Here is a 24,681-nt window from a genome sequence, read left to right as displayed (position 1 = left end):
ACCTCAATGTCCTTCTTGTAGGGAGGTGCCCAAAACTGAACACAGCATTCAGAGGTGCGGCCTCACCAGTGCCGAGTACAGTTGGACAATCACTGCCCTACTCCTGCTGGCCACACTATTCCTGATACAGGCCAGGATGCCATTGGCCTTCTTGGCCACCTGGGCCCACTGCTAGCTCATATTCAGGCGGCTGTCAAGTACCCGGAGATCCCTCTCTGCCAGGCAGCTTTCCAGCCACTCTTCCCCAAGCCTGCAGTGTTGCATGGGGTTGTTGTGACCAAAGTGCAGGACCCGGCCCTTGGCCTTGTTGAACCTCATACAGTTGGCCTCGGCCCATCGATCCAGCCTGTCCAGATCCCTCTGCAGAGCCCTCCTCCCCTCGAGCAGATTGAGACTCCCACCCAGTTTGGTATCATCTGCAAACTTACTGAGGGTGCACTTAATCCCTTGTCCAGGTCATTGATAAAGTTGTTAAACAGAACTGGGCCTAAACCTGAGCCCTGGGGGACACCGCTTGTTACCATCTGCCAACTGGGTTTAACTCTGTTCACCGATGCCCTGATAAGGCTAGCATGAAGCAAGCCAGGTGGGGAAGGAAGGAAATGGCTCTACCTATGTATTTATATACACAGAAGCAGGTGTCCCAGGTAATTTTGGAGCTGTCATTCTGGAGAGAGATCCGGACTGGGGCAAAGAGGTAGCAGAAGGAACTGACTGTTTCAAGCAGACCAGTCCCCTCCCTCCGCTGCTAGAGAGCTTTCTCAGAGACCACCAACATTAGGCAAACTCATCACAAACTCACAGGTTAGAGGTGCTCAACAGCAGTGCCAGGCTCTGTAAAAAGCAGCCAGCAAAGTCCTGACTCTTACTACAACACAGAGGATGATGACATTTGCATACAGGCAACAGCTTTTGGAGACAAAAATCTGAATAGTATGTCTAGCCAGAAGCCAAAATGAATTGCTAGCAAGCCACTCACACCTGTAGCAAAAAAGATGAAGACCTGACTGTTGAAAGATTTAAGCCCTTGAACTCATTAGCATTATGCCTCAGAACATCTGAATAAAATGAGCTCTTGCTTTCTGCCTGAACACGACTTCAGCTGGGGGTATCATCTTGTGTAAAAGGATTTCTAAAGGAGGTTTCTTTTAGATATGTCCTCACCATTTAATCCAGTTACCCTCTGTGTAACTGAGAATGACCCAGAACAGGGCGGGTGGAATCAGGTCTCTGCATCACCTTAGGTTTTGCTGCCGCTGTTATTCAGTAGCTTTTTATACTTGCAGAAATTAGCCCAAGGTGGGGTTTCTTAATACTAGATACAAGTAGCTGCAAGTTTTATAAATTTCAAACTTCATCCCAATGGAATGATATTCCACTCAGGCAGGCTAACCAACAGTCAGATGCACTAAGTGACCCTGAAACGCCTCCCGCTCTTTAGCAGATTATTTCACTGTCAATTCAATTCATATTGTTAGTTTTCATCCTAAAAGGCGTCCAAGCGCAGCTGAAGCGTTGTGATTTTTACTCTGGGCACAGGTAGTATTTTACAGACCATTAAAAAAAGAAAGAGAACAATGAATCTCCAGTCTGAAGATCAAGATTCAGACTTCTTATTCCTGATGGAGCTGAAGAGTACTTTCAGCCAGATGCAGTACAGCAGAGGTGTCTGTCGCTGTACGGCAGACCCGACAGCTCCAAACGGGATCACGGCGAGGGAACAGAGCAGAGATTCTTCCCGGCGAGAGCGCCAGCGACCGGACAAGTCACGGGAGCCAGCGCTGGCAAGAGACCGGCTGCAGGCACAAACAAGTAGCTCAGATTTCATCAAATGAAAGGCAGTAAACAGCCAAGACACTTTCTAATATTTACTACAATAATTTGCTACTAGGGGGAAAAAAAAAAATATGTAAGATCAGTACTCCGACTCTATTCCAGGCGTATCTGCCAACAGAACCAGGCATTCTCCTATCGGTTCAGGGAAACTACAGGGAAATACAAAAAAACACAATACGATCCATAATCTGCTTCCACTTAAATATTAACCAGCAGCGATGATAACCACCACTCCATTTGCATTAAAAGATTAGTTAAAGCGTATCCCCCAGGGGGAAGGCCCCACAGAAACACAGGGTTTCTGCATGGCATTTTCATAATCCGCCTGTAAGAGGAGAGACGGTAAAAGCCCGGCTGCAAACTCAACGCTCCTTGATCCATTTGCTCTTTTTTTTAAGAACTTTATTTTAAGCTGAGTAACAGCACTTGACCCTCACAGATTACTCATTAGCTACAGGAAGTTCAGCTGCATCAAACCCAAAAGGAAAAGAGTCTACTTTATCTGAAGGTAACAGCAGCAGTTTAGGTGCAGAGGCTAAAATTAGCAGGCTCCAATTAAAACCTTCAGAGAGGCTCTTCCCTTTCCTTTCATATTCCCAGCAAACGAACTATGAAGTATCAGCAAAGAGCATGCAAAACGCAAATTCTGCTAAAAAGTACATCTTTCTTCAATGTAGGTAATATCAATACAGCATCTTCTACAATGCAGAAGCTGACTGCGGAGCCTTGCAAGAGAGACTACAGGCACTGCTGCTGCTTTCATTCCACTGGATTTTAAAAGTTTATCAAAAAAAAAAAAAAGAGCAGGCTGAGACCACCTCAAACCAAAAAAGTACATAGAATATATGGAGAGCCACCATATTTAATCACTCTTTCAAGGTCTTAAGAGCAGAGAAGCTCTGGGAAGAGCAGTAACTTACTCTCCAGTTTGACACAGTGAGGAGTCTCACGCCCCGCGGCACTGGGGCTGGGCTGCTCAGCACCCTGCCGCACGTGGGGGGTCCTCCAGCCCAGCTGCTGCTGGTCCAACAAAAACCAACTTTGCAACATGCTCGGTCATCCTTGTTTTAAACGGTTTCTCAATTGCATAAATTGCTTTTTTTTTTAAATCCATAACCACATTTATTTCCACTTTAGTCTTACATCTCCTCCTGTATGCTTATACTCCCAGTTTATTAATCCCTCCTGACAGTGAATAAACCTGCTGCTAAAAGACTCGTCAGAAAAAAAACCCAAAACAGCCGCCCTATTTTCTGTCACCCTTGAAGGCCCCCAGTTAAAGAAAATTAAACACATAGACTTGAAGCTACACCATATATTTGTAAATAAAATAATTTGACAGAACAAGATTACAAAGTATGAAATGAGCCCTTTCAGGAATTGGTAAGTACAAGAGAAGTCGATGTTAAGTCCATTTTGTAAAGTTTTAAAGAAATACAACTGAGGGATAGGAGTATTACCATAAACCCCCCCCCCCCCCCCAATGCTTTCTCAAAAAGCTTGGGCCATATACATAAGTTTCAGGTTAAAAATCTCCCCCCCACGCATTGGTTTGGTTACAGCTTCAGGGATCAGTGCAGCACAGTGCAAGTTTCATTCACAGATAAAAAGATATTTGAAGTAGGTACAAGAACATTCTGCAAAATATAGGATGTGATCTAACTCTCGTCAACCCTTTTTGCACCCCCTAGAAAGTGCTGAGAAGCAAGCACAGCATACAGAACCATGGGGGAAAGCACACAAGGAGATGGACTCTTTAACAAGACCAGTTAATATTTGACAGCTTAAGAAAGAAGAAGCAATTGCATGAGGAAGAAGATTGTTAGTCGTTAGAAGGTATGTACAAGGGAGGTTTGTACTTTGATTCTGTAGAAAAACCGAAGCTGACAAGTCTCCATTCCTGAAACATAAATATTGAGTAAGAGAGGTAAAAAAGAGAGTCAGCACTATTAGCTGAAAGTGCCTTTTCAGAACAGCCCATGTGCCCCCGCTGCAGGTCATCAGTCCCTCTTCTTTCAAGGAATAGGTATATGAACTCTGTATTTCAGCAGTGTCTTTGAGTACATACCAGTGTTTATTGCTTATCTGGCAATTTTACACAATCTTCCTGGTCCCTAGTCTCCATCAGAGAGCGTTTTCCCCTTTTTATGTTTATTTCAAAGCAGATCAAATACTCTTCAGTGCTTTTAAAGAAAGGAAAAAAAACCCACTAGACTTTTTTTTTTAGAAATTGCCCAAGCTAAAAATATTAACACAATTTTCACCTGAAGCAATGTATTGCAGTCTATTAACGTAGAGTGCCTCCCTGCAGATACTAAGTGCATCTTTAGCGACCAGAAATCACACAGAGGGCTACAGCTTAAGTGCTCTGCTAATTTTTATAAAACAATTATGACTGACATTTACAGCATACAGAATGGGAGACTAGTGCAATATGCAGCATCGATTGTTTATTCAATAAATATTTAACCCAATTATTGCCAAACAAGGCAAACAGTGCAGAAATTGTCACTTAGAGAGATACAAAAGTTTAACATTTTTTTTCTATAAAGTCAGTTGCTACTATATTCATACAACTATTTCAAAAAGGGTTTTCTGCTTCAAAGTTGACACTACCATTATAAAAATATAGAAACATAGCATTTGGGGGTTTAACATGTCTTTGCAAGTCTTTTACATTTGTATAGGAACATGACATTTCTGTATTCAAAAACTTATTAAAAGTAAAAATGAATACTATGGTAGAGACATTTTCTGCACTGACAATTTCATTACAGTTCTTAAATACATCTTTCTTGGTCCTGGGTGTACATTTAGAACGAAATTAACTTGCATCTCACATTTATCCTGAGGTCAGCTGTGTAAAAAGGAAAGCCAATTTTATAAGGATACTCACAGGCTTTTTGTTCAAAATACGAGGTTAACCAAGCCAATAAAACTCCTGGTGAAAAAACAAACCCAACCCTCTCACCAATGTTTTAAGGAACGATTTAGTGTCATTTTTGGGAATTATTTCCAAAGATATATAGGCTACCACATCCAAATGCTATCTATATTTATTTACTAAAACTTCAGTATGCATTTGCCAAATTTGAAACTCTCAAACTGTTCTGAAAAGAAAAAAAAAAAACAAACCACCAACTTATAAATCCCTGTGAAGAGTCACCCTAAGCTTCTCATCTCAAGATCCTGACCCGCAATGCGACTCCTGCAAGGAGAACCCCGCTGAAGCCTGTGGGAATCTGCAGAGTCTTCGGGTCTGCCTGCACGGGTGAGGACACGCGATGCGGATCTCCATCACCACTGCAGGGTACAGTTATGACCTTGTCAAAGCTCCACTTTGAACACAGCAGTTATTTTTCGATAGCACCAACAATCTCGCAGATACCAGCATCAGGCAAATACAGACAACATAGAATAGGTTTGTTTCTTCCTGAATCAGCACAATTGGTACAAGGCACTGCTTGGCATAGGAAGTCATAAATAAGAGCAAAACAAGACAATTTCCAACTTTTGTGACATATAAGTTTGTAAGTTATGTCACATTCCAACTTATTACATACCATGGTTAAAAAAACAAGATGGTCTAAGGGATTAACCAAAACATCACTGTTCCATGCATGCTTACAGTTTTCCTCCCCGTATCTGAAAAAACCCACATAACATATCAATATGAAACATTAGGAAGTATGGGTTATTAAATTAAGAAAGTACATTTTATTCTCCAATCTTCCACAAAAGTCTAGCCTAGACAGAACTCAAGTATAAGAAGTTGGAAAATACTCTGGTAACATTTGCAACAGTCTATCCCTGCAGAGGAGTGAAAAACCTATTGTCTAGAGAATTCATAGATTGAGGCACATCGCAGTCGGAGATATTCAGGCATATTTCATGGCTAGAACAGGATTTTTCTGAGGAACCTCGCTACAGACTTCCCTAAAAGCAGCTCCATATGGTTCAAAACACAAATTGCAACACGTGGAAAAAACGTTTGGTCTTTAATCACTACTGTCTTCGTCATCATCATCATCAGATACATCATTTAAAGATGATTTAGGTGACTGGCTGTAGGAGTCTGATCTAGTGGACTGACAAGTAGTCATCTCCCCAGTAGAAAGAAGGTCATAGCAGAAGTCGCAAATGCGCACAGGTTTGGAAGACTGGCTCGGGAGAAGAAACCTCTTTTCAGAGCAAGGCCCGCACACAACAAAGCCGCACTTGCGACAGTGGTGACGACGGTTGACAGGCGTAAATTTTGCTTTCTGACAGCGCATGCATACAGTGGCTTCTGAGTCTGGTACCCAGACAGCTGCGTGTTCATTGCTAGGAGTCTTCCCGCTTTTGGAAAGCAAATCAGAGACACACTTATTTATGTGGTTCATCCACTCAGACTTCTCTGTAGCAGTGGCAGCGTAAACCGCAAAAGATTTTGTTGGTGTCTTGATAAGCCACCCGTTCCTTAAGTCTCCCTCATCCTGGATGGAATCAATAGTAACGTCTTCCAGTGGGATTATGTGCTGTTTATTGTATTTCTTCTTCTGGATGACAATGTTACCGTAAACAAGAATGTCATTGAACAGGAAGAACTGCCTTGCTTTGGGCTTCTTCCTACACAGCTTTGTTAGTACTCCTTCTCCGATCAGAACACGACCAGGAATAGTCAGAGGTTGACCAGCTGCTCCAAAGCAGTTTTCCACTATACTTATTCTTCTAGTATTTGCCTCACTGTTTGCCAAGCGATCCACCATCTTTCACAAGTATCCTAAAATTAGAAAAAAAAAAAAAGTTTGTTGTTAGAACAGGACTAATTCAACAGCAGCCTTTCCCAAGGAAGGTACCAACCCCGCATTTCTTAAAATATCTACAGAACCCACTGGCTCAGAGGCACCAACTTGGGCTAGATTTAAATAAGTATTAACACCTAAGAATTTTTAGCAACCAATTAGTCTTTTTTTTTGAAAGCAAAAATGTTCCACCCAGCTGACAGCTATCTTTATCACACAGACAGCACCTACAGCACTGCTCTTGAGAGCCTCTGGCAACAGCCTAGGAGGCATCCCCTCTAGTAACATTACTGCATCCTGGTTTAATGCTCATATTTCTCTGTTTATCTTCCTGCACCTACTCTCTGGATGGCAAAAGAAAGTAATCACCCACCATTCCAAATTCTAATACTGACAGAAACATCAACTTAACTGAGCAGCTTTGATATCCACATCAGCGTTAACATGACAAACAAAGGTTATATAATTGATGTTCACATAGGAAAACCACCATACCCAAGTTCAGCATTGCTCTTTTTTCAGCACGTAAACCTTAAATCACAGGCCAAAACCACAAATCTACCTACTAGAAACATTTTGTACAGCTGCAGCTTGCACCCCCCACCACCCGCTTTCATGGCAAACTCCTGAGCCAGGAACGAGTCATGGCTGGCGGCCCATCGCCTGCTTCCTGCTGCCTTCTTTTTGCAGGGGCCTCACAGTCCTTCCCTCCTCGCCTACTCGAACCACATCTGCAACAGTCACGATCAGGCGACATACACAGGCAGACCAGCACAGAGGACAAGTCACGCAGCTTGCAACCGCTCCTGAGAAAGACTAAGCGAGCTGCACCGGCTGGAAGTTTAGGCAAGGCGGCTTCGTATTTCAGGAAGTTGATGTACTCTGTAGTTGCTATGTTCCAGTTACGGATGAAAACTGCCCCTCGTCCTTCCTCAAGTAGCAAGTAAGATTTTCTCTTATAAGGGTTAAGATTCCTACAGCATCCAACAGGGAACTGAAAACAACAAGTTACTATAGTGATTCATAGCTTGGCAAACCACTCTTTAGCCTATCTTTTACCCTAGAGCTTCGCAGGCAGAAGTCAGGCAGAGGAAACCCCTGCCAGTCCAATCCAGACCTGCTCCCCCCAAGCTCCTCCTGAGTACAGCCATGAACCTGAACCGTGTGCTTGACAGAGCAGCGAGGCAGCTGGCAGAGGCGAGTACTACAGCCAGACCATGCAGAAGACAGCTCTCCCGTGCCTTCCTTTCCAGCTACTGCAGGGCTGATGCTCACAACACCCTTTGGTAGAAACCACGGCTTTGAACAGGCCTGAAGGAGAACAGAGTAGCAAATACTCCAGTGCTGGTTACCTGCATTTCCCAACATGACCCCAGTTTGGGAAGTCCTCTACATTCACCTACCTTTTCTTTTAGATCTATGCTGCCTGCCATCAACACAGCATCAGCCTATAACCAAGATGAAACTGGGCCGAAACAAGGCTCAGACTTCATGCTGCCCAGACTCTCTTGCTCTGCCATAACCAGATCCAGTCAATCTCCTTCCTATAAATCAAAGCTCAGATACCTCCTTACGAAACAGGGATGAAACTTGTTGACAGAAAATTGGTGGCAAAGAAATCTCTCATCAGGCCTCATCTAAATAAGTATGTTACCCACAATTACACAAATCCACATGCCTCATGTTAAGTGTGATTAAAAAAAATAACTTGTAAGTTACTGCTTTGAGAGTATCTGCAGAAGGTCAAGACAAAACACAAACTGACTTATAAAAAGGGTTCGAGAGATTTAAGTGTGCTGCACCAAGGCACCCAAGCAAGTACACCTATGCCATTTCCACCAGGTATCAGCCAAACCTTAAAAAAAAAAAAAAAAAAAAAAAAAAGGCTGACCTCCTCCATTACCTTGACCAGCGGCTCCCCAACTGATTAGTTAGAAAGTATTTTTTAACAGTAAGCTTAAGTCATCCTTGCTGCAAACCAAGTATTTCTTTTTGTTCTTCAGAGTAACCATCAATACCTTCTTCACTAAGATTTCTGAGGGCTGAAGTGGTTGTTACTTATCTCTAGAGACAAGACTAAGAGTCCAAGTAGAAGGGAAAAAGAAGTACACACAACAAAAAACCCCTGTTATTTCCATCTCCTTCACCAGCCCTACTTTTCTGAATCGTTACTCTTGTCAAGGTTCTCAAATACTTGTCCATCATTCCTTTTAAGACATGCCTGCAAACGGACACTGTACTAAATCCCTAAATCCTTCTGCAGCACCAAACTTAGCTGATACGGTTCTGCTTTGTTTCCCTCTGTGGCGATACCAATTTATGCTATCTGCAACCCCCACCCCTGCTCCCTTGTGCCATTACAAAAGCTACACAGTGAATTACATCAGAGCGCTGATCAAGTTGAGACCAAACCAGAATTTTAGGGGTTGGCAGCAGAGCTGCAGTGGAGGGAGAGAATGGAAGGATAGGAAGGGAGGTGCTTAGACAGTGCCCTGCATAGAAAGTAAGTTGGCTTAAACTGGTCAATAAACAGAAGTATTACAGTATTTTATTTTCCTCCCAGAGAACAGCAGAAGACTTAACTTATTTCAGTAGATTCATTTTTTTTTTAAATGCTGTAACTATACAGGCATATCCAAAATATACCTTCCAACAGACACCTTGTTCCTTTCAAGCATTCCAAAGCACCACTCCTAACTTACACACATGGACACACACAATTCCCACCTTTACAAGTTTTATTCAGCATTAAGATCTAGCCACCTTTTTTTTTTTCTTAAATATACACCTTCCAACTACCTACTGCCACATGGCAAGTAGGCACAACACTGGCAAGTCAGAGTGAGTTCTTCAGGTAAGCGATCGGCTTCACTTCTACTACAGCCTTGTCTCATGCAGAGGTGCCACTCCACAGAAATGCTACTGCCTTGTCCCAGCTATTATCTCTCTATCTACCAAGGAGAAAGTACTAAGGAGGGAATGCAAAAGATAAACTAGGAACATTTTGATGTATATTGGCTGTAGTCTTAGGCTCAAAAATCAAATTCAGGTGCCTGACTACCAAAGCCCAGGATTTGGAATGAGGGTTAATTGCCATTAACTGCCAGATAACCATATTCCCATCTAACAACATACTAGCAATAAGCAACCTTTGCCAGTGCCGAAGCTGAACCAACAGCCACTTTGGACCTAGAAAGCAAGGAGTCAGTCACAGGGTCAGTCTAAAGTTATTCAGTAACCCCATGTTCCCTGTGAAGCAGGAAGGAAGTCAGTCAGCAGAGTGCAAAGGGGACAGACCAGGAGAATACACTTTTCTGCAGGTACTAAATCAATATGCATTACTTCTAAACTTACATTTTCATACGAATTATCTGCAAGTTACAGCAAATTAAATGCTTTTGCTAGTCCACAAGGGAGAAGCGTGTGTCATCATGGTCCCGTGTTGTCCGCCACCCGTCCGTCCCCCCCCCAAACCCCACAATCATACTGATGAGTTTCAGGGAAGCAAGCTCTGGGTGTGAAGTTACAGCGACCTGTAGGACGCCCTCGACTGTAGGAAGCCCTCGCTGATCCACAACCCCAGCTCAGCGCACTCTGCGCTCCCTGCCAACAAACAGGGGGGGGGGGGGGAAGGCTAAAGGTTTTAATTAAGTGTTCTCTAGGACAACCTAAGAGAAAACAACTCTAACCAGGATCGTTTAATAATCATCATGGCTTGAAACCAAGACACATGACTCCAGAACTTGTGCTGAAGACTGTACTTTCAGCTTGTTGTGAAAATAGTCACTTACTGGACTTAAAGCAAGAATCTGAGGCAAGTTAAGGACTATTAAGAAAGACAAGATAATCGTATCTCTTCTAGCTTGAAAGTTTTGTCTATAACATTCATCAAATTCTCACCTACCAGCCCCAATTAAGGTAGTAAAAGCCACAGGCTGCTGATGGATTATTCCACCTTTCAAGAGGATGAAATGTATTTTCCCACACTAATAGATTAGACTTTTTAACACAAGCACTGACATTTTTCCCATAAGTTTTTAGAGAACTAAAAATTTAAAATCCATCTGAAATCTTATGCACCCTAATGCTCATTCACCTTCACTAGACTTTTCTAAGAAAGGAAGTTGAGAAACGGATCATGATAAACTACCTGGAAAGCATCAAGATTACAAATAATAATGAAACATGGGAAAAACAGACCAGGAATACAAAAGAGAAGCCATCCCTAAGTCACAAGAGCTAAAGCTAGGAGAAGAGGTGCACAGCCTTCTCATGAGCACACAGACCAAGGAGATGTTAAATTAAAACATCATCTGGACACACAAAGGAACTTTGAACCCCAAGATGTCACAGTCCTACTGCTATGCAAAGTTATCCATTACCAGTCTTCTAAAATTGTAAGAACCTTTTCTTAATGCATGTTCAGATATATTGTAAAAGATAACAGATCATACCCTGGAACCAGGTGGCAATATCCTCCTCTCCGCCAGCTAAAACTTTCTTCTGAAGTTTCTACTGTTGGTGACTATAAGAAGCAGATACTGGATTATGGTCCCCAAGACCTGATCAAACCAAGCAATTCCTGAGTGATGGCAAATTGCTGAAAACATGCGCCAAATCTTCCCCAAAGCAAGTGAGGAATAAACCAGAAACATGGGCTTCAAAGTGACAGACTAGACAGCTCCACTTAAGGGGAGAGCGGGAACATCTTACACAGAGTCTTGGTTTATGGATGTTATGAAGTCAAAAACCTCAAACCTATTGTTCAGACTTTTAACACATTCGATTCCAGTTTCACTTTTTGCACACAAACTCCCAAAGGTCTCCAGGCCTTTATGCAAGGACTCCTCCATTTGACTATAAGGACCATCATCACAGCAGATTAATTTTCTGTTTCCAGACTGCAGCATACTACTAGCTGCTAGTCAAAACACTGTAAAAATAAACAGATCACCTTGTAAGAAAAATTAGCTAAGCAGAGCTGCACCATGAGCAGGGTTTAGCAGCCTTTCTGAATAAATCAATCTCAAATCTCAAAATGCTTCAATACCTTCAGTTTGTCCTCCTCCTCACACACACGCTCTCAATAAGCCCATTTCACGATGAAGGTGCTGGGCAAAGGCTTTCATCTCTGTAGCATAATATGCTATTTAAAGGTGACAAAACATTTCATGACACAGAAAGCCTCAACTCCTCTACCATATGTAGAGCGTCTTTGACGCTAAGTTATTTCTACTTTTACTTACAAGCAGCTTCTACAAAAATAATAATTCTGTTAACACGGTATCAAGATCTTCTTGCTCCCCTATTTCACTCCAGTTTTATGTTTGTATCCTGTTGGTAAGAACAGTCCTCTTCACAGCGAGCAAACACAGATGTTACTGAAACCTTTGAAGAACTAACAAGTTACCCACTCACCTAAAACACAACCCATGCTGAGGAAGTCACATACTTAGTACAGTTATTAACATTCCAGACTGCTGCACCAGGAAAATCATTCTGTTGGGGTTGCTGTGCATGGACGAGTCACTTCCCACATAATTGTTTCTTTCTGCCACTGTATCCTGGTGACCAAACTGATGCTCTCCCAGGACTCTATGCTTCTACAGGTCTTATGTAAAACAGGAGAGTGTTTGTTTTATATGCTAGCTCTGCTCTTGATAGAGGCCAGACTAAAGTGCACAAAAGAATAGCTGTAGTTGAAGACAGACATTAAGGAGTCAACTAAAAAGAAAGCAATCCTGACTGACATAGCTACACCTGATTCAACATTGCCAGAGAAGTCTTCTACTACTACATTGTGGTGTAGCAGCTGGCATGATCACCACAGAGCAGAACCATAGGTAACACAAAGCTGCTAGAGGGGAGAAATGAGATTAAAAAAGCTATTATGGCACAGTGATGCAGCCTCCATACAGTTCAGAACAAAAACATTTCCTCATCCCAGCTCACTGCGTACTACCATCACGACCAGCACTCATTTAGACTGCAGGACAGGCACAAAAGGTATGCAGGAGAGGGACACAACCCGAATTCCCAAGTTTCTTCAGCAATACAGCAAAACCAGCAGTGCTCCATCACTTTCTGGCCTGGGCAAAAACACGTCTTGTCCAGTACACAGTCCCCACTAACAAGCATTAATTAATAAGCATCTAATTTTTAGCATTATTTTTCTTCAACACTCCTTCAAGGGAGGAAAATGCTACTGGCCTTGCCATAATTGCCACTTCATCTATCATCTTTACAATTAGCAATTAGGCTGTTAACAGTTACAATCACCACATTACATTAATACAAACCAAGCAGTCTAGACTCCTCAGAGCCATGCTATCAGTAATGGATGAGCTGCCTACATCCTATGTACATTCACAGTTAAGGTAACAGCTTTAAAGAAAAGAAAAAAAAAGTGTATTCAAGCCACTGGAAAGAGTTCAAGAGCTCAAACTGACTACACAGCAGCCCATCCAGTCCTAAAGCAGCAGCGGGTCCTGGATGTTTCCAAGCCAGATTCAGTAACACAAGTCCAATAAAAAAAATGTGACTAACCACAGTATCTGATGACCCCATTAGAACAGATGAAATGAGATCTAGATATCGTTGCAGTAAAGCAAATGCAGAGAACAGAAAAGACTCTGAAACAGAGGACTACAAAAGGAACACAAGAAAGAAGAGGTAGAAATAGCAGATCTAAATGAAAGTACATTATACCTTGCCACTCAAACCACTAATTATCCAGTTGTCATACAGAGCCCTTGTTCTCACACCTGCATCTGCACATACAGACATCAGCAACTTTTATCCCATCAGGTACATTCAAACCAACCCATCTTCCTTCTTGCCTAGGGTAACATACATGTTTCATAATCAAAGTTTCTGTTTAGAGTCACTTAATAAAAGGCAAAAGTTCCAGGTTTTGTCATGTCTAACTCCACAACTTGAAGGCTCCATACATGTAAGGTACAGAAGATCAGTAAAACTTTTACAAGACAGAAAAAAGAAAACTGTAAACCTAAGACAGACAAGGACTATCTGCAGACCAGATATCTAATGTGCATTAAGTGACTGGTTTGTAAGACGACTCATCTTTTGGATTTACAGAGGAAAAAATATCACACTTTCCTTAAAAAGAGTTCATCATGGAGAATCAGTCTTTTAGTACATAGTCTTTTTTAGTAATAGGTTTCAAACAATTGTTATACACTACATTATCACATCAGGCTCATTCAGCTTTCCTCTTGCACTTTGCCTATGCAACCAAGACACGCTAATTTGACTTACAATTGAATAAACACAATTAAGTTACCCAGAACCTTCATACATCCCTCTCATTTAAAGCTCTGTCTGAAACTCTTGTATCACCACTTTTTGTGGACAAACTTTCAGCTATGAAGGCATCTCAGTACTGTAATACAGTACTCTAATCTCTATTATGTTAGATGTATTGCTCTTAAGAGCAACACTTGACTTTTTGCACCACTGCCAAGTAAAGCACAGTGTAAATTTCTGAAGTGCAACCTTTCTAAGGAAACTTACCAATGCCTAATGCTTTGCAAAGTTTTAGCGTGGAAAACTGCTGAACTAAACACATGCGCAGCAGATACTCTAAGTTTCTGATACAGGTCAGAAGAGAAATCAGCATAAGTTTTAAAATCTTACTTTGGCCTCGCTAGTCCCACCTCCTACACAGCCTCCTTCAATACATACAGAGAAGGATGATACCATCGCTTGTCCCGAATGCCTCGCTGTCATCTTTGTTGGCAAAATTAAGCTTTCTATGCACTTAGGTTAGCAGCAATCAGAATCCAAGTGTTCATGCACAAGTCAGCCCTACCTGTCAAGGACCATAAAGGTGCTAACAAGAGCTGGATTAAAGATGATACAGAAATACCAGCAAGAGGTATTTAATTAAACTTTATTTCTATCGTTCAGTATGTAGAATAAAATATTGAGGAAAATTAAGTTTTAAGTATCCATTAACCCATTCATGAATTCATTAACAGTTCATTCTATATTTTACAGTTACTTAAATACATCTATAACAACTGCAGGGGTTTTTAATATCAATTGTGCACTTCCATTATTCGCCAGTTGCTTTTTATAAAACAGTAAAAAGACCAATTTGACCATGAAGTTAAGTGAAATTAAGAGAAATTCCACTCCAAAAAATGCTGTGTTGAGAGGAGACACAAGCATGACAAACGCTTTCTAAAGGTCTTTATCACTGCTAAAAGCTGACATGACAGTAACAACTAAATGCCTGTACAGTGCTGGAGCTAGCTGTCCCAGATGCTATTTAAAACATAAGACAACCACTGTCACTCAAAGAGAAATACAGCCTTCTAACGAGCAGTTCTCTAATAATTCTTTTCATAAAAGTATTCCTGAAACTGTCACATTTAACAAACTGCCTTGCTATCGCTACTGTAACTAGCTGGCAAGGATGCAGAGGATAACCTCATGATATCTGAAAGATAGGGATATCAAGAATAACAAAAAGCTACAACACTGCAAGGAAATAAGAAGGATCAAGAGATTAAAGAGACTATATCAAGGCAGAGATGACAGCAGGAAAGGAGGCAGTAAGATCCCTCTGAACTTCTTCAACACAGTTTTTATCCAGAATCACTTTTGACTAACCTGGTTAGTAGCTGCAGCATTCAGAAAGGTACCAGTAACAGGACAGACACTTTGACTTGATTTACAAAGAAAGTATTACCTTTGCCTTAAGGCAATGTATGCTGTTGCCTCTTTGCACCATTTTTCACGCCCTTATTAATTATTGGCGTTTATTAAAGTCAAAAAAGCAGCTAGATGCAACACGGGAAAAGGATGGTGGCAATACCAAGGCTGCTTTGGATTACTCTAAGGAAGCAAAGATGCTGGTGACATTTTCATCCAAACGCTATAGAGAAAACATTGTGTAAGCATCAATCAATACTACAATGGCAGGAAAGTGGAATAGATGATACTGTGGACCTCTTCCAATTCTCATTTCTGTGATTCTCAATGTAACATTTCCTACACGAATGTAATTTTTGCTTTTTTCTTCCCCGCTGTGAAGACAGGGCTCCCTGCACTGCGCAAGCCTGTGGAGCAATGGCTGCAGCGTGGGGAAACACAAATGAGCTAACTCACTCCCTTGCTGCTGGTACGAACCAGCAGTCTCAACCTGGCATTTGTCTCAACCTGTTGGCTATGTTCTGGCATCGGCCACAGGCTCACAGAAATCATGGTGGAAATATGTTAACAGCAACCACACTATTCTGTATTGTGCAACCCGTGCACAACTGTGCACAACCGTGTGACCCCTGCCTGGCCAATATTTTAGAAGTCTTTAGATTATTTCTCAGTCCAGCATTTAGTCATGTCCAAAAACATCATGAAAGCAAATCCATGCATTTGTCTGGTCAGATGTCAGCATAAACCTATAATTACCATAACAGCCCAGACAGATCTGTTTGGGTTTTGTTTTTGAACTGCTGCAGACAACTGACAAAAGTCTAGTCCCACTAAAACTCTTCCTGAAGGTGCAAGACAGAAATCCCTATTTTAACTGCCTAACATCTCACAGTTTAATAATTCTTTCAATACACTACAGTTAATTTTAGTATACTCTAACTTCCAACTTCCACAGGATTGCCATTTCCCTTTAATTGACCAGTTGTGTAAGAATTGCTCATAGAATGTAAATGACTCTAGATTAAGAACAACAAAAAAACCCTTGATTATCAAACCTGCATGGCCAAGTGCATTATTCTTCAATATTTTTAATAGCCATTATCCAACTGAGCTAGGAATGCCTAGAAAGAACAATTCCATTTTGAGGATGGAGATAATTTCCAGAGAGATCACCTGATATTCCCCAACCCACTCAGAAGCTAGTTTGGGTACAGGAAGCTGTTTTTAGCAAAAGACTATCGGTTTTGCCAAGCAGCATATGTATTAACACAGCAAGAGCAGAGCAATACTGTTTTACTGTCCAAGCTACTCTGCTGAGCACTTAACACACTGCCTGAGCTGCTGTATGCAGGCAAAACCACCCAAGTTCTGCACATGAGCTTCTCACGAGGTTTGGTGTTTAACACAATGAAACTCAGCTGGAAACAGAACACCAATTTAACCTGCTTGTAAACAGAAAGACTAGCTCCCCACATCCTGAGTTGTAATGCTAAATAATCACAGAGGACACCCCGGAAGGGGGCTGTCCCACCAGACAAGTTCAGCCAGTTTGCAGCCAGCCCCAGGCGAAGGGCGAGAGGAACCGCCTTGGACATGACGCCACGTGCCATAATGCAGGCACCCCTGCTCCGAGCGAGAAACGTGTGGCACCCATTAAAAAGACACAGAAATCCAGAACTGTTGAGTCCAAAAGCAGTTCACACTACCTTCTCCCACTTGGCAGTAACAGAAAATACGAAAGGTGGAAATCCAGAGTGTTGAAGAGTTTCATACCACAAGGTCATACCAGAAGAAAGTACAGGATCAAGAGTCATAACCAAGTCATACCACGGGAAAGTACATGATAGGGAGAGCCTCAATCCATTCCTATACCAACCTGAAAGCGTCGTATTTCTCCCACATATGCAACTTCATTGGAAGGAGTCCCTGAATGACACTTAGGGCAGAAGAGCGACCTCACTTAGGACAGGAGCAACGTTCTTGTAAGAAATCCAGCTTTTTAATTAAGTCAGCTGCTTATTATAAATAGAAGCCTGACAGCGGTAATAAACCATGGTAGCTGATATCATTTTTGTCTCCTGCATGACAGAGGCAGAGCTGCTGCTGGAAAGAAATAACACAGTTCTCCATTCTGTCACCTGGTAGTCAAGGGTTGGAGTAACAGAGGGAGCAACTTCCTAAACTCTGTTCATCGCTGTGTCCTTACCCACCTGCCCACAAGCAGACACTCCCCAAGCGCCGACACAGGCTTACACAGCTCTGAACAGCACTTGTGAATCACAGTACTGCCAGCCAAACCACTGCCATTTAGACAGGAAAATTCTTAAGGCCTTTCAAGATGCAAAGGAGGTAGCCAGCACATGCATGTAGAAAACAGGTAATGGCTGGAATAAAAGGAGTTTTAAAAAAAACAAAAAAACCCACCACATACAGCCACATAACCCTAAAAGCTCGAGTTCTGCAAATAGAGGTGAACACGCAGGCCTGACCCACCACAAACAGCATTTCCAATTTGACAACAAACTCATCTGTCAAAGCACAGAAAGCAAGATCTGGGCAACTATGGGTGTATCAAATACTTGCAGCTGTCAGCATAATGAAAGGGGTATAAGTAAAACAGATGAGGTTTTGTATGTTTTTAAATACACACACCCCCCTATAGTTTATAAGTATATAGTTTTAATATATAAAACACATATGCCCTTTTAAATTAACCAACAAACAACTAACTGAAAAAAAGCCCAATATTCAGATCAAATCTTTGCCATCATGGGAAAATACCCTAGTATTCCAGCTTTCCGTTTGCACGTATTTAGGAGCACTAGCAGTGGTTAGCTTAGCTTTTGGTGCGCATAAACTGCATCTTTCATCTTAACCAAATACTGGGAACATACACCAGAACAGGGTTTCAAAAACCAGCTTCCGCAAATCTTGAGACCCCAAAAGTTCAAGTTCCTTCCAAAGTTCTGCACAGCTGTAAGCTAAAAGCCATCAGAAGAATAACAGACAACAGGCCAACACCTTAGAGATGTGCCAGAAGAGTCGAGGGCAGAGGACAGGAGCCTGGGATCCTGCTCCAGCTCGAGAAGCTCCAGCAGGCACAAATCTCACATCTTGGACCGGTGCCTAAAGGATCACTCGACCAGGCTGCGATACCAAACACTGGAATACGTTTTTTCTGTTTACAATTTAATGTTTCCCTACTCCAATTGTTTAGCTGTTCAAAGAGTCTCTCCCAGCAAATGTTATTTTCCAGTTTGGCAGCAGTGACTTACCCCTCCCTTCCAGGCTGCCTGGACAGGCGCCGGGTGTGCCCTTCCCATCCGATACACTCCCTGTGAAGGAACAGCCTGACAGCAGCCCCTTTCGCCAGCACCAGGGCACCCATCCGGACTAGCAAATACCAGACATACACAAATACTATCACACTTAACATTAAATGGACATTGCATGAGGGACGGGAAAAACCAATCGAAAGGATCTGACCAGTTTCAGAGTATGCTAGATCCTGCCTTAAGTTTTGCTAACCCAGCACAATGAAGAGAATCCACAGCACCGACATAGCTTTTAAATCTTGAAATAGACATATTTAAATTCTTTTGCGGAGGGGACACGATATCATTAGCACAGAAAAAAACAGATCCAGATACAGCTGTTCTACAAGAAGCGTTGCCAAATCCATCTTGCAAGCAGTTCTCCAAAACCAGACTGGTTGTGTGGTTTGTTGTTATGGATTACTGTATTTAGAGCACACACGGAGGCAACTTGCGAACGGCTAGCTAGACCGTCTCTCAGTCAATGCGAAAAAGAGGATTTGGTCTTCAGTGAGAGAAATAGATAGTATCTGCCAGCATGCTTCTTGCAGCATCTTTAACCTACAAGTAGAGAACATTTACAGAAGGATTTCTGATGTGTATCCCTTGTACGCAAGTATACACTAAAACCAGCACCTACTGGATTTCAGAGCACCTGCGTGTTTTAGCACTTGAGAGCTACCAGAATATCTACATGTTCAAATGAGCTTCCTCGAGTTAACAGTTTTATCTTCCCTTTCTTCATGAATGCACACCCGTGACACACCTGACTGTTCACTGGCTTACATCTTTTTACTATGCACAGGTACTTAAAACAATCAGTGTAAAAAAAGTTTTCTTTAATTACCATTATGAAAGAAGCTAAGGAATTTTCCTAACAGTCCAACAAGGACTAGACTGTAGGTAATTGATTATAGCATGACCAAGCTATAGAGACAGTTACCAAGCAGTCAAACCTAGGCAAGAGCCATTAACTTCCTACAAATTACTACAACACAAAAGGACTTTTGCTTCTAGCCAGCCATGTTTTAAAACAGAGCTAAGTTTTCCCATGCAGTCTCACAGTTTACAAGCACAGCAGCATAACCACATCATCACCATTTCATTTTTTATTATATCAGGATTCATTATTTTCACATGCATGTGTCCTTTAAATTCAGATAACCTGTTATAGGAAAAGAAGCGGCACAATAAAGAGGTTTCTTTGACCAGCTCAGCAATTCCAAGCATTTCCACGAAACTAAACAAGACGCAAGCCAAACAACAACACTCAAACTCCTTCTCTGACCAGGTGCAATCACCTCAACTTTCTACTGCTCTTGACCTAAGTAAGTTAGGAAATCTCCACTTGAGGGGCAACCCTATACTGTATTATACCGTAGAAATACTTTCAGGAGGCCAGGCTGCTGGCCACTACCTAACAGGATCAAATAAAGCACTGCTGCTGCGTATTTCCAATATTATAGTAGAAAACCAGAATATTCAGACATACTTAGCTCCTTCAACAAAAAAAAAAAAAAAAAAAAAAAAAGCCAAACAATTTCTACCACTAGTTCACCAGCAAGAACAGACTAAGGGCAAGCATAGCTGGCTGCAGGGCATCTTCTCCCTACCATTTAAACCTCCTGAAAGAAGTTGCTCAAATTGGTACCAAAAAATGGCTCAAGCCCCAGTAACCATGCGCGCAGCAGGGCTGTCACCAGGCTACAAAGCACCAGCCCTGCAGAAACCAGGGGCTCACAAGCAGCCGAAATACAGCTTGGGGCTTGAAATCAAACCACATGTTGCAATTTTCAGGAAGCTTGACATCACTGAACTGCTGCAATCACGGACCCGTCACTGTCGCATCACCCGCCCCCCCTCTCCCCCCTGCAATATTTGGAATTTACTTATTTTAAGTATTGCTGGATAAATAAGCCAAGCATTGCATTGCTCTTTCTTGAGCAAGGGACATAAGCCCTTTTTTTATACCAAATGATGCTACCTGGTGACATATGGGTGGACGGTGAAGATCTAGAAAACCGACATCTGACAGCTACCAACAAAAGCCAAAAGGAAGATACCATAAACAGAATTTGTCAGTCTTCAGTGCAACCAGCTTTTCAGCCACAACCTGTGTGTAAAAAGGGCAATTCACGTGCCTCCATGCTGCTAACCTATATCAGAATCTGGGGGGCAGGGGGGGCAGAGGCGGGGGGGCAGGGGTGTGGAAATCACTGTCACACACAACTTTCAGAACAGAAGTACATTGAAAATCAGTCTCAAAAGTTTTACATTACCACGTATTGACAGCTAAGGCAGGAGACATTTGGAGTGGGGGGGGGAGAAGTAATTTCCTGAAAGAACCCCATAATACAGCAGCATACTGTGGGTAGCCTTCCTAGGAAATGCACTTACTGGCCTTTTTTACTGCTTGTCAAACGTGTTTGATGCATTTTAAAGTCATATGGAAAGCACTTGGAGTACAGACATTAGAGCACTCAGCACAACCCAGTCCTCCGAGTGCAATAAACAGCGTCCAGAATACCACAGGGGCTCGCGGTCCACGTGATTCTCATCCAGCAGGCCATTTTCCTTTGCTCTTAGGCCCTTATTGCTGCAGCAAAGATGACACGATCTAGAGGAAACTTTGAAAACTGCACAAAGGTTTGCACTGAAGTTAACCTGCACAGCTCACTGTTCCGAGAAAGATGCTATCTGACAACATGAATGGCAGTGTGTACAGTACACTCTTTAATATTAATTTGCATTAACAAATTACATGTACACTTTAGAAATGCAAATGTTAAAGAACATGCTGCAACTTTTCCTTTTGCAGAAGGCATGCTAAGTACACTGAGTACTTAAAAGCAAAACAGTTACCTCCAGATGATATGTTTGAGGTACAAGAGGTACCTAGTGAAAGCTAAAGCTGCCAATAGTGATGTATCTGATCTTTCTATCTAGCAAACCCCCTGTATCTGTTTGAATCAGTACAGCTTCTCAAGAGATTGTATCTCAACACAGTAACTAACTGCTTATATGTCACCTTATTACATTCAGGAATGGGGGCAGATGTAGAGAGAACATCCCTGTAATTGAAATTTGGGACTTTCAACTGTTTTCTCTTCTTCTACACTTAAACAAAATACCAAATCAAAATATAAAAATACAAAATCCTGCTATATTACTTACACAACATGCTTAACACTGTTTTACATTAAAACATAACAATGCAAAGAAAATAAGGAAAAAAAGAAAGCCACTCTCCTGAAAAGAATTTTTGAACTCCTTATTTATAATCACCAGTAGGTTAAAAAAAAAAAAAAAGCATAATTACGTCCAAGGCAGTAGCACTCTTAACCATTTATGTGACTTTAAAAAAAACAAAGGAAACATCTGACTTCATTTTTGACTATGTAGTACTAAAGTGTCAAGCTGAAAAACATAAGTACTCTTCTGTTCAATAACACTTAGGCACAACAATATTTATTTTCAGACTACTCTCAGTCCAGCCACTTCTCATGTGAGCAAACTCATTTACTTCAACAGGACTACTCATGTGGCTCAGAATTTGCAGGACTGTACTTGCTAACACAGTTGTCATCACACCTTATAGCTTATGACAACCTTAAAATAATCTTTAGTATGGTAAACGTAATCTACCACGCGTATCTAGTGAGTAGCTTTTCACCCCCCTCAACTGTAAAAAGAAGTCCTCTGCTAAATCATGAAAACAAAAGTTATTCTACAACAGCCAACTTTGCATTTGCTGTGCAGGGAGAAAGTTTTAAATACATGGTTCTATTTCAAAAGCCCATTTTTGCACCTTATTTATTCTCTTTCAGAACAACATCCCATTTATTAGACTTCCATCAAATCACTCAATGCTTGAAAGTAGTAAAATATGCATATACAAGCATAACCTATCATTAAAAATAAATTCACAAAAATTACATGGAAGAGTAAGCCTGACCATTAACAGAGCTTAGAATAAGTCACAAACATACCCTTAGAACTTGAAGCAGTACAGAACAAGGTTTGATTTCTTAATACAAAAATCAAGAAGTTAACTAAGTTTCTTACCTACCAATGTCTAAGAAATTTATCCATCATTAACGCTGTGGTTTCCTTACTTGACATCACCCACTAATAAACAGCCTTTATGAACAAATAATAAACTAATAAACGGCCTTTAAGAACAAAAACTTGCACATCATTTGTTTGCTTGACCACCACTTCTGATGTTTTACCTAACAGACACTTTTTCAGAAAATGGTACCTGCAAGTATTAAAAACCTCAACTCTCCCTGATCTACATGCCATGCTTCGGCCCTGAGCTTTCACTTTAACACCTCTGGCCCTCTTTGGTGAAGACAAATCACCAAAAATACTGCAGGTGTAACAAAGCCAGTGCTTGCACCCTGCCTGCAGACAGCACCCCTGGCTTTATTGCCCTCATTTGGTTCTTGACAACATAAATGAGATATGCCAAGCTTCGCCATATCATGCCTCACCTGAAACTGCAGTTCCATCTCTCCTTTCTGCGCTGACTCAGGAGAGATGCAACCTTCCCGCATCCACTAACCACAACAGTGAAACCTAAATGTCACAACGACCATTTTACCAATAATAATTTTTGTAAAATAATGGGCTTCAGGACGTTAAAGGTAGATCTTCTGTTCATCCAGGGACATATGTAATACCAGAGTTAAGTCTCAGCCCATAATTTAAAGGAAAAGGAATGCAGCTCTTACTAATGATTTCATCACTGAATCTAATGAAAACTACTCCATTGTTTCTTTGTAGGTGATGTGTCAGGGTCTGCCTGATCCAGCTTCTCCAGCTCCAAATTTCTACTCATCACTTTCCATTTAGCATTTAAGGGACTTCCTCTGTGTGGGTTTCTGTGCAGGGCAGAACTCACAGACACTCCAAAAGGCACACGGCCAATTCACATTCAGAAGCGAGCGTTTGGGACTCAGGCTCACAACGCTTCACTTTCACCGCCGGTTTCAATGTAAGTAGCACAGCCCTAGTACAACTGGGAAAATGTTATTTAACAACCTGAGCTTAAATACATGAGCTTTAACTACATAAGGATTCTTATTTGCCACTTGGTCAACAATATTTAGATTCCATGATTTAGCAGCAAAAATATTGCCTTCAGAGCTAAAGAACCAATTCCTTTCCACATGCGCGATGAGTGCATGCAAAGCAAATCATCTGTACCATCGCAGCACTGATTACATTGCCATCTTTAAGTACTTCCTTTCATTCAGATAGCCATCCCTAAAATAATTCAATATACAAGTCTTAGAACTTTAAAGCTGAGTATTTCAGTTCTCTTTATTTCAGGAGAGAAAGAGGAATTAACAATCTCAGTTCTGAAAATGGTTCCAGTGTTGTGGGTTTGATTTCAGACTCACTTTGCCTACTGTATTAACCTTGTCTGAACTTAAGCTGTTGGGAACATCATAGCCTCCAACATAGTGTTTGTCAAATAACCATCAACCCCTACAGCAACTCAGCGCACCAGACAGCCCGAGTTAGGACTGAATGATGCTTCTGGAACCACTCTCATCAATTCGACCAAAATACAGGCAAAGGAATCCTCTCAATCTCCGGTTAAGGATACAACAGGTCATCTTGGTTACCAATAACTATCGTGCTGGCGCTTCATGCCAAAACTCGAGCTACAGCCATTTCTTTCAGCGGCGACAAAGCCGACACCGAGACGCGCTGCTCAGCAGACTCACTCATCGCTTTCTTGCCGCGACGAGCAGTTTTGCCATTTATAAACATCGGCGTCTATGCACGCAGTATTTCAAATGAGGCGAGAGGAAAAACATGTGGCTGCCTTTTCCTGAACCACTTTCAGACAACAGCTTACATGCCACATGTATCTTAAGCAGACCAGTCACGTTACTCTCCAAAATATGCGAATTTCACACAAAAAAATAGCACCTTACACTCGCAGCCGCACCACTCGCGGTTCCGCTGCTTTTGGTTTTTTGTTTGTGTTTTGTTTTGTTTTTTTTTACATCAAGACTTTTCAGGCGACTCGCTCCGAGAACGATGAGGAGTTC

The 24,681-nt window shown here is 41.7% G+C and overlaps 1 protein-coding gene across 1 annotated transcript; it reads right to left on the bottom strand.

The window, feature by feature from the left end:
- Positions 1-3,364: 3,364 nt before the first annotated feature.
- PLEKHF2 (pleckstrin homology and FYVE domain containing 2) lies at positions 3,365-6,593 on the bottom strand. Its single transcript, XM_009638350.2, has one exon. The coding sequence runs from the start codon at positions 6,582-6,584 to the stop codon at positions 5,835-5,837; it is 750 nt and encodes a 249-aa protein (XP_009636645.1). The 5' UTR covers positions 6,585-6,593; the 3' UTR covers positions 3,365-5,834.
- Between the last annotated feature and the right edge of the window lie 18,088 nt (positions 6,594-24,681).

Source organism: Egretta garzetta, unplaced genomic scaffold (assembly GCF_000687185.1).
Source record: "Egretta garzetta isolate BGI_Z169 unplaced genomic scaffold, ASM68718v1 scaffold154, whole genome shotgun sequence".
In the NCBI taxonomy this organism is placed as follows: Eukaryota; Metazoa; Chordata; class Aves; order Pelecaniformes; family Ardeidae; genus Egretta; species Egretta garzetta.
This window is presented reverse-complemented; position numbering and strand designations above follow the sequence as displayed.

Bases quoted from the DNA above. Each gene is read 5' to 3' on its own strand.
- PLEKHF2 (XM_009638350.2), bottom strand. From the start codon at position 6,584: ATGGTGGATCGCTTGGCAAACAGTGAGGCAAATACTAGAAGAATAAGT.